The sequence below is a fragment of the Tauraco erythrolophus genome, chromosome 2 (assembly GCF_009769465.1).
Source record: "Tauraco erythrolophus isolate bTauEry1 chromosome 2, bTauEry1.pri, whole genome shotgun sequence".
Lineage (NCBI taxonomy): Eukaryota > Metazoa > Chordata > Aves > Musophagiformes > Musophagidae > Tauraco > Tauraco erythrolophus.
Window position 1 is genome coordinate 87,664,548 of NC_141466.1, and position 16,442 is coordinate 87,680,989.

A 16,442-nucleotide genomic window follows, 5' to 3' on the forward strand; every position below is an offset into this window, starting at 1 on the left:
GATGAGGGTGGTGAAACACTGGAACAGATTGCCCAGAGAGGTGCCCCATCTCTGGAAAAATTCAAGGCCAGGCTGGATGCGGCTCTGAGCAACCTGAACTAGTTGAAGATATCTCTGTTCACTGCAGGGGCGTTGGGCTAGATGACCTTAAAGGTCCCTTCCAACCCAAACTATTCTATGATTCTATGACACACAGAGTTAAAACAATCTAAACTCTTTTTGAATATGCACCCTCTGTCTTTAATTACTGGGAACATACTGCAGAATAAATTCACCTCAAAGACTTAAACAATGAAAGCTGAAAATTAAAATTATGACAGAAGGAACTGGCACTGTAGGCCCCAGGGAAGTTATAGCTCCATATAAAGCATACATAATTCAGAACATGACTGGCCTGTTAGAAGAAATATAGTTCCTCTCATAAGCTTCTTCTGGTAAACATGTGGTAACATGAACAGTTTCCTCTAACAGGGTAGAGATTTTTACCATTCCCTCTCAATACAAGTCAGGCTCCACTGAACACTACAATTCTTTACCTTTATCAGAGAAATGTATCACCTGAATTTCAGGAGTTAACAACAAGATCCTTTAGCATAAAGTAGTGCAGCTGTACAACACCTTTAAGCTGTATTCCATTTCTGTATTTTCTACCTCCTATTTTCAAAGAAAAAAGTTCCACAGTGTCACTGGTTCCAGAGCGTTTAAAGAAGCTGACAAAGATGAATATCAAGTTTACCAAATTCCATTCCAAGTACCCCAAAGCGTGCGCGCATGCACACACACCATTATTCGGAATCCCAGACCGATACTGATGTTATCTTGTGACAAGAAGCGTCAGTGGTTACTTAGGACACATGCTCAGACTCCTGGGTTAAAGAACAGGTGACTAAACAGTACACTGAACAAAAGGGGAAACAGGAAAGTCAACTTTAAGGTGTAGGAGCATGACAGAATTTTTAGAATCCTGGAAGATTAGAAAATCCTAGTTCAGTACATCCCATGACCTAACGTTACAGCACTTGTCCCTGTTAAATGCTAAAAGTAAGCTACAATGAATAACGAGAGGAGGGAATTGTTACCTATCCAAGTAAAGCAGTTATTTTTCCAGGCTGTGACTAACTAAAAACCAAATCAAGTTATTACATCACATAAGACTTATCTTCACAACACCAAAATATAAAAGCGTTTAGATGCTGCCTTAAGCTCAGGCTTACCCACTCTTACTGTCAAATAAAAAAAAAGTAAGTAATTTTACTTGAATTAAAAAAATTAGTCACATTTAGCAGAGTCCACACACAGTCCCATAGCTAAATCTCAATCCCTGATACCATTTCAGTGAAGAATCCTACTCTCCCAGCCCCTTTCAAGGGGCTCTTTTGAAACACCAGGTAAGAATATAAATGCAAGTCCTGCTGCCAGAAAGACCAAACAACGCCCCTCACCTCTGAAATGAGTGCAAGTTTACTAAAAATGCTTTTCTTACAAAATGTATCCTAGTCATAGAAATGATGCTTCTGGTATTAATCCATATATTTGTTTAAAACGCAGAGTCCAAAAAACAGAATCTTCATTTCTCCTTTAAGAAACAGAGTGCTGAGATCTCCAAGGTGAAGGTTCATTTTTGACTTCTCATTTCTTCAGATTTAAAGCGATACTCTCAAATAAAACTCTGATCACCTCATCTCATAGCATAATATTGACTCAAAAAGGAAAGTAACTTCCATGCTTACGTGTGAATTCCAAAATAAAAGTTTAAAAGCAAGAAACCTCTGGTACACAGTAATCCTCAGCAAGTAGGATGTATGTTTCAGCAACTAAGGAAGTCCTCCCCAGTAATGTCCAAAACACTAGTCACGTTCCAAATGCCACCTTGAGCCGGCTGCACCTCCCCTAGTATCTTGACTTAATAGCCCACTATGCTTACAAACGTTGCCTGAAGACAGTTTATGTGAAAGATCATATTCCTGTATGTCAATATAGATGTAGATCAAAATTCTACAAAGGATCGATCAAAACTGGCAATATCGAGCTGTTCTTCCTCAGCAGTGGCTTAGGTGGTCCCAGAAATCATCAGGCCTAGATGCAAAGAGGTGTATTCAAGGAAGGGAGAGAAGTATCATGCTTCACTAATTGTGACCTTTGCTAGCAGATCTTACTAGCACTGAATAAATGAGATTTGTCCTGCCCTCTTGGTCAGAGGTAGGATGGTAATCAAAGTCCAGATGACAGAAGAAGGTCACAAGAGCCTCAGACTTTCCAGAAGAGGACAAACAAACTAAAAGTACAGCAGATTTGCCTCAGACGACTTTTTTTTTTTTTTTTTTTTTAAAGATCTATAAACTCAGTAATAAAGTTTAAAAGATGAACACTGAGGACAAGAAGCAGATATGTTGAAACTGAGGAAAAAGCAGGAGACTTGGTCATTGGCTTAAAAGCCACTCAGAAGCTTTAGTTTACTGCTTTCAAAGTTGCTTCAAGTTTTAAATGGAAAAAGAAGTGGTCTGAAGTGGCAGAAATATATTAATACTTCAACTTATTTCTATGAATGCTATATTAAAGACAACAAAAAGCATATACTTCTACATATATTAAGAAAAATATATGAAGCCACCAGGCTAAGAAGAGTCTTGTTTGGAAGCTTGAGGAAGCCATGCGGGAAGGAGGGGCGGGGAGGGGTGGAAGTCGGATCTGAATGAAATGCAATTATTTGCTGCACACTAATTTGTCGCTAAGAATCTTGTTAAAATGCCACACTGGTGGCGTGCTCTCTGCTTCGCTGAGGAGAGTGGGTATATAGACTCAGCTAAGTGCACTATTCAAATACTGTATGAGATAAAATCGATTTAAGAGAGCCAGAGGAGGAATTCGTCAAATACTGAGCTTTTTGTATGGACAGACCTAAAAATAAGATGGGGAACAAAGGAAGCCTTCTTTGAACAAGACATTTTAAGATGATTTTCCAAGTAACTGAAGTACTGCATCAATATAGTGTTAAAAATCTAATAGTTTCATACAGTACAATGACCTTCACAGAACACCAATACTGAAAGTTTAGGACTTCAGATGTCTACTCATTTAGTTTTTAAAATACACAAGTGTATTTTAGAAGTAATTCAAGAAGTAATCACTAACTAAAACTCAAGTTACCTCACGTTCCATCCACAGTAGTGCACCAAGTAAAGGACTTCTCCACCTTCGATGTCAGAATCTTTAATACTAGCTTCATACATTTTTTGATTTTTCCCTCTTCCGTACCGCACTTGGACTTTCATGCCTGGTGGATAGCATTCAAACTCTTCTTCCTCATTGTTATTGTTGTCTTCTTCCTCCTCCTCCTCCTCCTCTTCCTCCTCCTCTGCTTCTTCTTCATCTTCATCTTCTTCCTTATTCGTGTCATCTCTTGAAAGGTTTAAAAAATTGTAGAGTTAATATGAGATACTTCATAAGCTTTTCAGTTCCAAACCACATATATTGATAAATATTGTGGATGCATTAGAGACTGGGAAACAGCAGGCTCCAAATATGTGAAACAGCACTACGGCCGAGTAATATCAGCAAAATAGGATATAGCAATACACACAAAATCCAGTGACTGTAAGGTGCAAAAATGACTTGACTAGAAGGAAAAAATAATCCATCAAAACTGTATAAGCAGAAGTTGTTTAAACTCATCTTTGTATGATTCTTTCATGCAGTCCCTTTGTTTAACTATTGTTTTTTCAGTTCAAACTCATCCTTCTCAACACAAAGTTCCCTAAATTCCATTTCTCAATCTACAAATTTTACAAGTGCTTCTCGAATCTGCTTCCCCAAGAGATCCATGCTTTATATACTTATTTATAAATAATCTCTATCCTAACACCTTGAAGTGAGTGTAACCAAAACCAGATTTTAAGCAAAAAACCCACCTTATGCAAGATTTAGCAAATCAAGCAACCTGTGCTGATGTGACTTTGTCACTCCTTATCAATTACGCTAAAAGTCTTCTAAATTTAAAGTCAAACTTGCATTTAATTATTATATAAATACACATGCAGGTGTTCACTGCTTTCAAAAGTAAGCTAATTTTGAATATATTTTTAGATTTTTGGACCAATTTTCAGAAGCCCTAAGAATCCATAGATCTTGCTAGTCTCAGTTGAAGGCTGCTACGAGCTGCTCAGTGTTCTGAAAACTATCATTAACCAGCTTAAAGAGGCAGACTACATTACAAAACATCTTTTAATCATAAATAGCTTTACAAAACAGCATTACTGGCCCTCACATCATTCTAACCACATGCTCTGTGCAATACAGAACAGATTAGGGCCACTTACTAAATTCACAGTAACCACAGACCACTAATAATTCGAAAACCTGAGATGTGGAACAGGTGTGTTTGGATGTATTACAAACTGGGTAAGAAAAGGTAAGTGCTGCTCCAAGTCCGATTCACACCAATATTAAAGTTAACCTCACAAACACAAGTCTATATTAATGATCTAAATCTTTCCATGGAATTTTCAGTAGAAAATACTCAGATAGGCTAAGCTACTTTCTCTCAAACAACATTTTAATTATTCAAATGCTCCTTTGCAGAAATTAAACTGCAGTACTTTATCGAGTTAGCTGGCAAAAGAGAATTCAGAATAAGCTAATTCAACTGTAGTGTAACCACACTGACTTAGTGAAATGACTTCAGATGTGAATGTTGCCGCATGTATATATACACACACAAATATACAGGTACATATATATGTGTGCATACACCACATAAAAACTCCCTCTCTGTTGGTGTATTAACTAAACCAAATCACAGAAGATACATCTATTCAGGAATATATGACATGGACCAGACGGTTTTGTTCTGGAAAGCCAAGACTTTGAACTTATTATATACTTTCAGTGGGCTACTTTGCTAGTGAAGTTAAAACCACCAGAGTTAAAAACGCAACATAAATGAATGAGCTTTGAAAGCTCACTTCATCTCCACTACACATCATATGGCAAAATTCACTTCCCAAAGAAATCACGAATAAAGGTCCCCAAAGACTCAGATGAAAAAATCCTGAACAGAATTCCACAGCTAACAACATAAAGCATCAACCAGTAATTTAACTGCTTTTAAATTATACTCTCTGCTGCACTAAATCAAAAATTCTAGCTAATTTCAGCTTAACATTTATTATCATACAAAAGCTAAAAACTTGGCATCAGGAGCAGAGTCACCACTGCTCTGAGAACAAGATGAGCTTATTATTATTATCTATTACTAACAAGAGTTTTCAGAATTGTAACAAACCAAATTTTGCCAGAATTCCCACCCCCTCCCCCCTCAAGAATTAGTGGCACAATCCTTGAATGCTGTCTGCAATGAAAAGCATGCCTACAATGGAGATTTAGGATTTTCCAGACACTGGAAATTATAATACCAGTGGCTCTTTAGAAGCTGAACAAGTTTGGAGTCTCTCTCACCTTAATCATCCTATAGCTTTCTTGGTGTACCAACAGATATTCTACAAAAACTCCATGACAATACCAGAATTTCTCTGGAAGAGACATGTTAAATCCTCATTGTGAAATTGAGTAACTTGGATGGTCAAGTAGATGTGAAGAGCAGATTGCACGTAAGTGGAAGGAATATCAAGAAGCAAAAGCAAAATGGAAGCAGAGATGGCTGCAATTAAAGTGTTCTAAGGAGTGATTTGGTTAGCAATCGTAAGATGGAGATTTTAGGAAACCAAACAAAAGCAAAGAACATTCACCATTTTGGAGCAGAAAAAAACCACAAGTGTACTCATATAGCTCCTAGAACAAAACCAAACCAAACCAAACCAACAAAACCTCACAAAAAAACCCACCAAAAACAAAACCACAAAACAAAACAAACACAAACCCAAACATATTTCAATGGTTGCAAGGAAGAAAAGATATTGTTTCACAGGGCCATAGAAAGCTCAAATCTGGCAGTGCAGATGAAGGAGAAGCCATGACTGCCACAAAACAGAGGTTTGTAAGACAAAATTATGATCGCAGCCATCCAGCATGCAGAGTTATGATCTCATTTGTCCATGTACATATGCAAAAGAACATCAGATTTCCTTTAATGCTGTTTAGTGAAAATCCTATTTTGGAGAGGGAGGAAAAAAAAGAAAACAAAAGAAACAAACAAGCCTCTTGGCAGCAGACAACAATTGTCAACCTAAAAACAGTAACAAGCAGTATTTGTCGTAAAGCTGCAACAATTTGAACAAGCCAAGCAGCAGCTGATGAAACAAGGCAGCAGCAGCAGCAGATGTGCATGCACATCATACAAAAGACACCTCAATACAAGTGTAACTGTGTTCCAGAAACCAAACCGGAAAGCTCATCAGGAGAACTCAAAAGCATTTCCAGTTACAACTGCAGACTAAAGAATACCCTCACCCCATCTCTCACGGAATGGGAACATGAACCTTCAGAAGCGAGAAATTAATGTATTGAAATGCAAAAATATTTATTAATAAAGCAAAACCATTAAAACATTTACATCACACAAATATCGCTCATCAGCAGTTCCAAAGGACATCGTGAAATTGTTGAAAGGCTAAAAATACTGCAAGTGTTCAAAAATACACATATGGCAGGTAATTTCCAGTTAATATAAAGATTTAACACCAACAAACTCATAATGAGGGTAAGTATATCAATGAGTAGATGTTGTTAATAGATGAAACAGCGCTCACTATTACATCACTAAAGGAACTCCAACATCATGCAAACATCTTTCAACCCACAACCTCTGGCACTAAATACAGCATTGTCACAAAGCCCAGGTGAAACCTATGAGACAGGGTGTGATTTGGAGCATTGGATCTGCCTCCGAGGATCCCTCTTTTGCAGCAAACCTAACCCTACTCCAAGACACTTCCCCTGAAACACCACGCTGGCACACGCAGCAGGTGAGATGGCAAATGCAAGATTATTTTTTTCAGGGGTTATTCTAAAACTTGAGGAAGCAAAAATTATTTCAATTATTGGTTCAATTAAGTCATTACAGTTAATTGAATCACTAGCAGAAAAAAACTCCAGTGTAATTGACACTTCAAGTTTAGCAATTAGCTTCTATTTCTGTTTCCCTCTTTTTTCCCTTCTCATCCTAGCGCATTATTTAACCTCTACTTCACATAATACAGAGCTGGAAGATAGTCAGAGTTATGAAGGAGTCTTGACTCCTCAATCACACCTGTATTAAGATGCTCTGAAGTTTTAAGGTAGAGAGGCCATCAAGACCTGTACTTATGGCAAGACACCAGAATCTCACATTCTATTAAATAAAATAACAAAACCAAAAAAAATCACCAGTATTTGTCTTCCCTCTGAAGTTGCAAAGAAAACCTAAAAATAACTTCTGTCTACACACACAGAAAATCTGAATAAATGCAGTTATGGTCCATCATTCTGAGGGAAGGGGAACAACAACTAATTTGATTTGAGTCACATCTGAGAGTAGTACAGTACACTTGGACCTCATGCAAGCGCGTACTCTGTAACCAGGGTTTTCCTCTGCTGCTATGGAGAAGACAAATGAAAGGACCTCATGTTATTGCTTCTAATCATTCAGCAAAGGTTGGGTTTTTTTTTTAAGTATTTTGAAACACTCCTCGAAAGGATAATGGATAGCTCAGAGTCTGGCTGAGAAGTACAGCACTTTTCATTTTTATGGCACTGGTTCACGCTGAGCTTGAAAACATCTAGTATTTGATGAATGTTTAAGGGCTCACCCACACACATAAGTCTCACTGACAGCTACCATGGCTAATAACCTCTGTAGTGACCATAAGCTATGTAAAACAGGATGACAAAAGCACTTTTTCCACATCAAAGACATCTCTCTTCCATTCAATGTGATGCGCACATAGGACTGGTACATTTATACTGCCACTCTACGCTTTATTATTGTGTCATTAGCAGCTTATTGCTGTATCAAAAGCAATCCTTACATATATGTATGTATCAGTGCGTATTCTATATTAAGAAAAAAATTATCAGACTGTTTCTGAAAACATGACTTTACAAAAACTTCCTTCCCAACACAAAGGCAGCTGGAATACAATGGAATATAACACACATCACAAATGAGAACAGAGAAATATATTCCTATAAATGAAACTACCTAAGCACGCTTCTTAAAAATGTATTTTTTTGCATACACACCAACAGTCTAAGATTCAGAGCAGATGTTCACACCAACTGTGCAATGAACACGATGCATTTCTCTCCCTTCTCCCAAGCTAATCAATTCCATATAAACCCAAATCAGACTGGAGAAAGCTATCCCGATATATAGTTCTCAACACTAATCCAGAAGCTAGAAGATATGCCTCCTGTATCAAATCTCCTTCACTCCAAAACATTTTAACCTTCCTGCTACCATTTTAGATTCACCTCCATAAAGCTTTGATATGTCATTTTAACAGATAAGGAACTGAAGAAAACATTGCCTCTAACAATCTGTTATCTCCCATACGTGAAATGGAGCTTCTGACTCTTACATAATCCCGTTGTAAATTGCTTTCAGAAAATCCCCATCAAGTGCTTCCAGAAAATTTAACTCTTGTACAAATAGAAGTCATCACCAGCACAGGCACAGCATGTAGTCACCCTACCTTACAAGGCTAATAAACCCTAGTAAAACCCTTCACATGAAACAATGCTCATCTTAATCTAGTTCTCAACTACTGCTTTTATTACTCCTAGCTCCCTCCTACTGCTTGTAGGAGGGGAAATGCTACCACTGCATGTAACGATGTATGTAACAGTTATAAGATTAAGATTTTTCCCTTGCATGTGAATGAATGGTTTAACTCCATCCAAAATTATTAGCCAAAGAGGTTTAGCATTTTCTCCTTGTGGTATTGTCAAAACACGACAGTACCAATTCCCAGAAAACCACAGCCTGAAGACCTAAACTGGCAGTATGAGACAACCTGAAGCGTTTAGGTTTCTAAAGTATTCTTCAAGAACATTTGTTCATGCATTCCTTGGAGGAAATAAAAAAGCAGGCAGTTTTCAAGGAAGAAACAAAAAAAACCCAAGAAGTTTCTTAAGTCCAAGTAAGAACTATCTGTGAGTGCTGAAAACGACAGCCTGGTGAGAAAGGGCAGGGTAAGGATCCAGAGATGGCAGCCCCTCCTGGTGTTAGAGTTAAGGCAGTACCTAAGCCAAAAGAAGGAAAACACAAGGACAAAGCCTCTTGCAATCTTTCTGTACCGTAACTGGGATTAGTTAAAAGAATTCTGCCTGGTCACCTCAAAAATCCAAGTACTACCAACATACAAGTATGACACAAATTTTCGTTGGAAAATAAAAATTATTATCCAGATTCTGAGCACTTAACCTTCCAGTTCAGTATACAGTTCTTGACAGCGGCCTGTCACAGGTGCTTTAGAGCAAAGTGTTAAAAAACAAACAACCAAAAAAACCCTAAACAACCTTAGAGTTGAATTAATCATCTGGGAAAAAAATTTCTTACTAATACCAGTTAACTAGCAATTACCCTCCACTTCAGTTCACAAACTGTATCTACGATGAAATCTTTAAAGACTTACTTTTTATTTTATTAGCTTATATTAAAAAACCCACACCTTTTAAAAACTCTGCTAGGCTTCTGGCCTCAGTCTCCTGGAACACATTCAACTGTCTACACTGTTCATTGTGTAGAAAAGCCCCTTGGGGCTCAATTTGTTGGCTCTGACTCAAGTCTTTGAATAGTTACAACAGTTAATGCTAGATGCTACAAAGGAAAAGTGCACTAACTTGCAATGCAAGACCATTACTTCCACAACATGAAGATAGAAGGAACTTCAAAATAAGGAGCATTTTAAACTTTCTTGTTAATTCATTGAATAAGATTGAATACCTTTTTATACCTTAGGGAAAAGGACGGGTTTACAAAACCATTTTTGTAAAGATCCCTCTGGTACAGGCCAATGAGAAATAACACACTGCTGGCCTTTTTTTTCAGTTTTTATGACTAGGAGTTGCATAAAACTGTATCTAGCACATGCATCTTCCACCAGCCACAGAAAAAACAAGAAAAACATGTATAGAACAAGGGGTAAGCTGCCTTCAAATCTCTGTTCTCAGTGTTCACAGATACAGAAGCAGGCAAGAAACAGGCACTCTGGGGAAGAAAGGAAGAGAATCACATTCAGCTTTTCTTCTTGTTCATCATTATCGTTAAAGTCTGTGCAGAAGGGACCATAGGATTCAAGTGGTAGCAATCTCAAAGGGTTGAGACACATCGGGTTGCACAGAGAAACAAAACCTGTGGAAAATAAACAACTCTGGCTTCCAGTAGTACTTCCTGAGATCTGGAAGCTGGGAATTAGATTCAGTCCACCCAACAGAAATTCAGCAAGAAGACACCCAGAAGTTCTTCTGTCCTCTCAGTTCCTTGTACCTTATACCCAAACAAGCTACATGAAGATGCCAAAAGTCCTACGGACATAAATTCAAATAGCAAACTCTACAAGTTCGCCTTCTAAAAGATAAGATTTCATTTGTTTGGCCACTTGGTTAGGACTGTGAAAGACAGATGGTCCATAACTTAAAAAAGGTTCCAGGAATATATTTTAAATACATTAACAAAAGAATCAGTTCAGAGTGATCTATTTTCATTACATTTGAGTATTTTTTGTGTGTGTGTGATTAGTTTTCCACCTACAAAAATGCATTTTTCATTTATATTTTAGTTCGACAAGAATTCAAACCACAGCATTTCTCCCTCTGTATAACTTTTGCCACTTCTAACCCATAGAGTTGGGGATAGGGGGAGTACGATATCTAGTACAACGTCCTCACCAGCATACCAGGCTTACAAAACCCCTTTATGCATTTATGGTATAAACACTAAAAACATTGTGTAGCATTTAGGATGACAGTGACATTTTTTAAAACTCTTTAAAGCTGATACAAGTGCATTTTGTACTTCCTATCAGTCTCTGAGGGAATAAAGAAAAAGTAATCATGCTAACAGTGCTACTACAGTACTATCACTTATAAATGCTTACAGACTATTAACTGCTACAAATGTTTCTTTTCTGTAAGTTTAAACCAGTCCTTGAAATATATCCCCAGCAATGACCATATCACCACCTACATCTATTTTTAGAGCTACACTTTCTATTTTAAGTAACTCGTTAAAATCTTTTATAAATCACAACAGCAAAATACTAGTTAGAAGAGTTTTTACTGGATGGGTAAAGAGCAGGAGAGAGAAAAGAACTCAATTACCATCAGATGAACTGAGAAAAATTAAGAGGAAATACTATTTTCTACAGTTTTTGTTGTTTTCATAAATAAAAAACTATGAAAATTCGTAACTGTTTTTAATACCATAAATAACCCAAATAGACATTGAATCAGGATTTTAAAAAAAACAATGAACAATAAAGAATTACTGAAAAGCAAACGCAGCTTATAATTTTATGTACCATTGATTATAGTAGCATGGTAAGTATTAAGCCACTGCACTTTCCAAGTGTATAAATAAGCACAAAGTTAATGTCTCAAACATACGCGCATACAAATACACAATTAGGGAACTTTAAAAACTCCTATTCTCTAAGAAGGGTAAGGTTTTTCACCTATCTAGTTACCTATTTTGAAAGTGGCATTGTAAAATCAGTCTAACAATTCTGAAAATCTAGCAAACCTGTTATATTACAACTCATCTACATCACCTTAAAAATGGCAAACATTAACAGGTTTCATCAATTAGTCTTTTAAAAAACAAAAAATCACATAGAATACAAATTAAATCACATTCTAGAAAAAAGGCTCTTTAACTGAATTCAGGTAAACTTGATTCTTCTGTATTCCACATTCTGAGTTACAGAAATTGCCAATGTAATCTCACTGAAAATATTTAGAAAGACATAAGCATTTTACATAAGGATCCTTCCAGAATCTGTTATATGGAAATCAAAACCCTTAATAAAATAAAAAAGAGCTACCACCGATGAATTAGAAATCAATATACTGAACTAAGCCATTCTGTCACAACTCTTAAAGGGCCAGAAAAAGCATTAAGAGTTGATGACATTTAGACAGAAGATTAAGACAGCTGATCTACTAAATAGCAAAGATTGCTGGAATGAACAAGGGAATTAGTGGTCAGGCAACAGCTGGTATTAAGTACAAAACCCATTCCTGATATAAAGTTTGCTGTGAAAGTATAAGGAGGTGCCATTATCTGCTTTGCCTCTTGTAATAGCTTCTGTTTTAAGCATCTGTTATTGCTTTTTGTTGAAGACAAGATACTGTATTAAAAGACACCTTAGATCTGACTTGTAACAGCCATTTTTGTGTTCTTATCACTTGAAATCATGCTGTATGAGGGTCCTAATTGCAAGAATATAAATTGCTAACACACTTAGAATTAGTGAGGACTATATTCTGTTTTAAACTTTTTTTACCTGCATGGCTGCCAAAACCATTTGTGGTTTGTTTTTTTTTTGTATACGAAATAAAAAAACATGCCCATTCCATAAAGCAAATGAGAGATCACCTGCACACATCCATTGATTACATGGCCCTCAGCATCCCTATTACTTCCATCTCCTACTTCCAAAACTCCTTTCTGCAGGACTGCACAAGAGACTCCTGCCAGTATCATGCCTACTCAATGGCAAAGCTGTTACTGAGTGATGCAAGGTACTTCCATCTTTTCTCATGTTACACATAACACATCACTGTCCAACAGCAAAAGCTGGAAATCGTAAGTTTGTGATATACTTGTACCAAAATTAAGTAGACAAATACTACTCGCAATGGCTGCAATATTTTTGCTCTAAATCAAATAGTCATCTATGCTTTATACGTTCGTTTCTCACTCAGCTTATAAATATTTAGGCCTGGACCCTGTAAAAACTTAAGCTGCCTTCCTCCCTGCTAAACTATATCCACAAACTTCAATGGCCCTAACCACAACAAATTTAGGAAAACACAGGTCTCTGGAAGATACGAGTGTAATTTGCGACAGGGATGTCTGATTTGAAGTTCAAGTTACAAGAGTAAAATTAACGAACGCACATCAGATGTCTTAGCTGATTATAAACAGTGTAACTTACCCTGATTTTTCTTTTTCTTCAGCATCTGCATTTATGGTAGGATTTTCCATTTCTTTAATCTTCTCCTCCTCTTTATCGTCTAGTTTGGTTTCATCTTCAGCTTTGATTATATTTAAGTCCTTTTCTTGATCAGGCTGAGTATACACAGAATCAGGCAGATTTTTTTTGTTTCCCTAGGATAATAAAACCTTCAGTTAACTTACAAGGTGAAATAAAAATACAAAGGATTTAAGAAAAGGCAGACAAAACACACTAAAGTTATACGAACAAAAAAAATCTAGAGTCTAAGGCTTGTTCTAAAATTACAGCACCTGTGCTGGTTTTCCTTCCGAAAATCTCAAGCTACACGTAACAGACTTTGAAGTTGCAGCCAGTGTCCTAGCTAGTTTTGTCACAATGATGTAGGCATGCTGCTCTTAGACCTGAAATGCACAGCAATCCCTAAGATGAACAAACACTTCACAGGGGATGTTTTCACTTAGGATGCCGAGATATCAGTCCTGGCCCACCTGGTATTCGCTCTGGAGTTAATACAAGCAAACAGACCAGGGCTGGCTGCCACTTACATGCAGAAGCATTACGGTTCTGTCGCACACTGGCTTGAGGAGCTACACTGCTTCCAGAGCAAACTGCTCAGCCTGCACAGCACAGCACTCCAGCTTATTGCCCTGGGCTTCCTTTGCTTAAACCACCGAATCAACACAGGATTTGGAAAAGCTATAATTTGTCTCTCTGGACCACTGAACTATATTAGACCACTGTGTACGTCATATGGCCCAGGTCCTTGTAGACTTCACTCGTTTCACTGGGGCGCAGAAGTAAAAGCAAGATTTATGGCAGCTTGGAAGCACAGCTAAATGCCAAACAGAAGCAGTAGCAGTGTAGTTAGATGTGAGCATGCATTACCCAGATCATGATAAAGCTGCACACTAATTAGTCTCCATTTGACCTGGGAGGCCCCCAAACAAGTGGAATGTTGCAGCTGCTTCCTAACAAGTCAGACATTTTGACATCATGATCCCCTAAAACGGACACTAGGAATAAAGATGGCTCAAACGTGTTGTTCTGAACTAGGTTTACAGCATGGTTTTGTCTTGGTTTAAATCCATTATGGAGATTTCAATCTTGACATGAATTCACGGTTATCAACACACCACCTGACTTTATGAACAGGATATAACATAAACATTAAAATATTTTACCAGAACAGAGGGCTTATCATTTTCTTTACTTTCATTATCATTCTCAGATAACTTTTTTTCTTCTTGTTGTACTATTGCTACTTCCTCCTGCTTGCGCTCCTCCTTATCCACTTTTATTTCTTTTACATCCTGCTCTGGTTCTTCACGCATCTTCAATTCTTTTTCTTTTTCACAGTCTTTACAAGGCTTGCTTGTCACCTTCTCTGGCAATGCCATTTGAAATTCAATGTTAGCTGATGTACAATACTCTTCAAAACCATAGAGATATCTAAAAGAAAAAAATTGCTTGCGATAAGCAAGTTTGTTTCAAGAAAGAACATGCTACCTAGCAGAAGCTAAATATGAACAGTATGTTTAAAGCCTAAAAAACTGTATTATAACCAAAAAGTTATGGACTTTATGTATATTACCACTTATATCACCACGCAGGATCACTTCAGTTCGTTCTAGTGCTGTTTTAGCACAAACTTCATAGCTTTATCACTTACTTTTTGTATGCACATTTAACATTATATCCTGCAGCTGAATTCAATACAGGGATTCCAAGATCTTGATAAACTTGCTTCCACACTGCTCCACTTTCAATCTATTAAAGAAAACGAAGTCATGGTTTTTGAATTAACTCGCTGACACAAAAAAGACTAAGTCGACAAAGTTTACAGCTTTGGAAAATAATTACAAGTAATTTCCTGTGATCTACAAAATTACTATTTATCACACACAACAGTATTTCACTGTAATGCAAACTGTAGCCTAACATAACTACTTTAAGCAATTTAGCATTTCTGCGTTTCAGTAAGCCACAGCAGGCTTTCCTCTCCAGGTGGTAATAAAACAAAGGAAATAAAATACATAGATCAGTAAAATCAGTACATCATTTTTGTTTTGTTTTTAAAGTAATTTTTAAGTATTGGAGCTGAAATTCAAATTAAGCTGGAAAGAAAAAATTCATTCAAAGCATTAACAATACTCAGCCCCGGCAGTACTGCACCAGATACTGAAAGACTAGTAGCCACTGTATGTCCTTAATATGCCCTTTGGTGTCGAAGTTTTGTCACAGTGTGATATGCCCATTTCCAACCATCTGTGAAGGTAAAGCAGATACACTGCCAATACCGAAGTACAAGATCCTCTCTTGTGTATCAGACAGGTGTCAACTGCACAAACACACCTCCTCAACCGACAGGCTAAATTCATGGGCAGCAGTCCAAAGCAGTAACAGAATCTGCTTGGCCATGAATTCCATATGCTTCAATTACTGCTCCAAGACCAATCCCACTAATCCCAGTCAGCACATTCTTCTATATACTGCCCAGAATAGATAGGAATTAAGAGCCTCACATCAGACCTTAAAACTAGATTCCTTGTCTTTGAGATTTTATTGAGTAGTGACTCTTTTCACTTTTTGAGGTAATACTTTTATCAGACAAACATTTCTTGAAATATCACAAAAACACACATGCTGACTGATTTTATGCAGCAATAATTAGCCATGCTGAGTAGATGTGTAATTTATTTAGAATATAATTAGTTTCTGGTTCCTGTTAAAGCATATTTTTCAGAGCTACAGTGTCTTATGTAGCTGTAGTATTCAATTTTCATATGTCTAAAGCTCCTGTGTAAGATTCTTCTTTATCACAACTTAAACAACAATAAACAGTATTCTCAGATTTTATGGCTCTGGAATACTCATCATACTAATACTCACATTATCAAATCCTCCAAGCTTGTGTACAAGTCTGAATAATTTGAAAAGATTCAAATTTCTATATCCTAATACAGGCCGTTTATTAATAGGAGTCCCTGTAAACAAAGACAGTTATTACAGTGTTTTGAAGTATTTTTTTCAGAATAACATGAAATCCACATCATATGGACTACCACACTAACAAATACAGTATTGTAAACCCCTCCCTCTGACCACCTCATGTCTCTGGTACTTCCTCTTCATGAAACTAAACAAACTCAAGAGTCTTAATAACTCACTTTCCCTGTAGTTCAGTAATGTCATTTATTTCATACATATGCATTCTTGCATATATTACTGAACATGCATGAATGATGAAACTTTTCTCGCTACCTATATTATACATATTTTTATTTCACCTGCTGAAACAATTAAATCTAAAAATACCAGTGTAGCCAT

The 16,442-nt window shown here is 37.0% G+C and overlaps 1 protein-coding gene across 1 annotated transcript in view; it reads right to left on the reverse strand.

Moving 5' to 3' along the window:
* The window catches only part of ARID4B (AT-rich interaction domain 4B), a 96,458-nt gene that overhangs the window by 18,426 nt on the left and 61,590 nt on the right, over positions 1–16,442 (reverse strand). Inside the window, 5 exon segments of the mRNA XM_086631575.1 lie at positions 3,148–3,399; positions 13,095–13,267; positions 14,297–14,564; positions 14,785–14,882; positions 16,005–16,099. Coding sequence (XP_086487701.1) covers positions 3,148–3,399; positions 13,095–13,267; positions 14,297–14,564; positions 14,785–14,882; positions 16,005–16,099 — 886 coding nt within the window.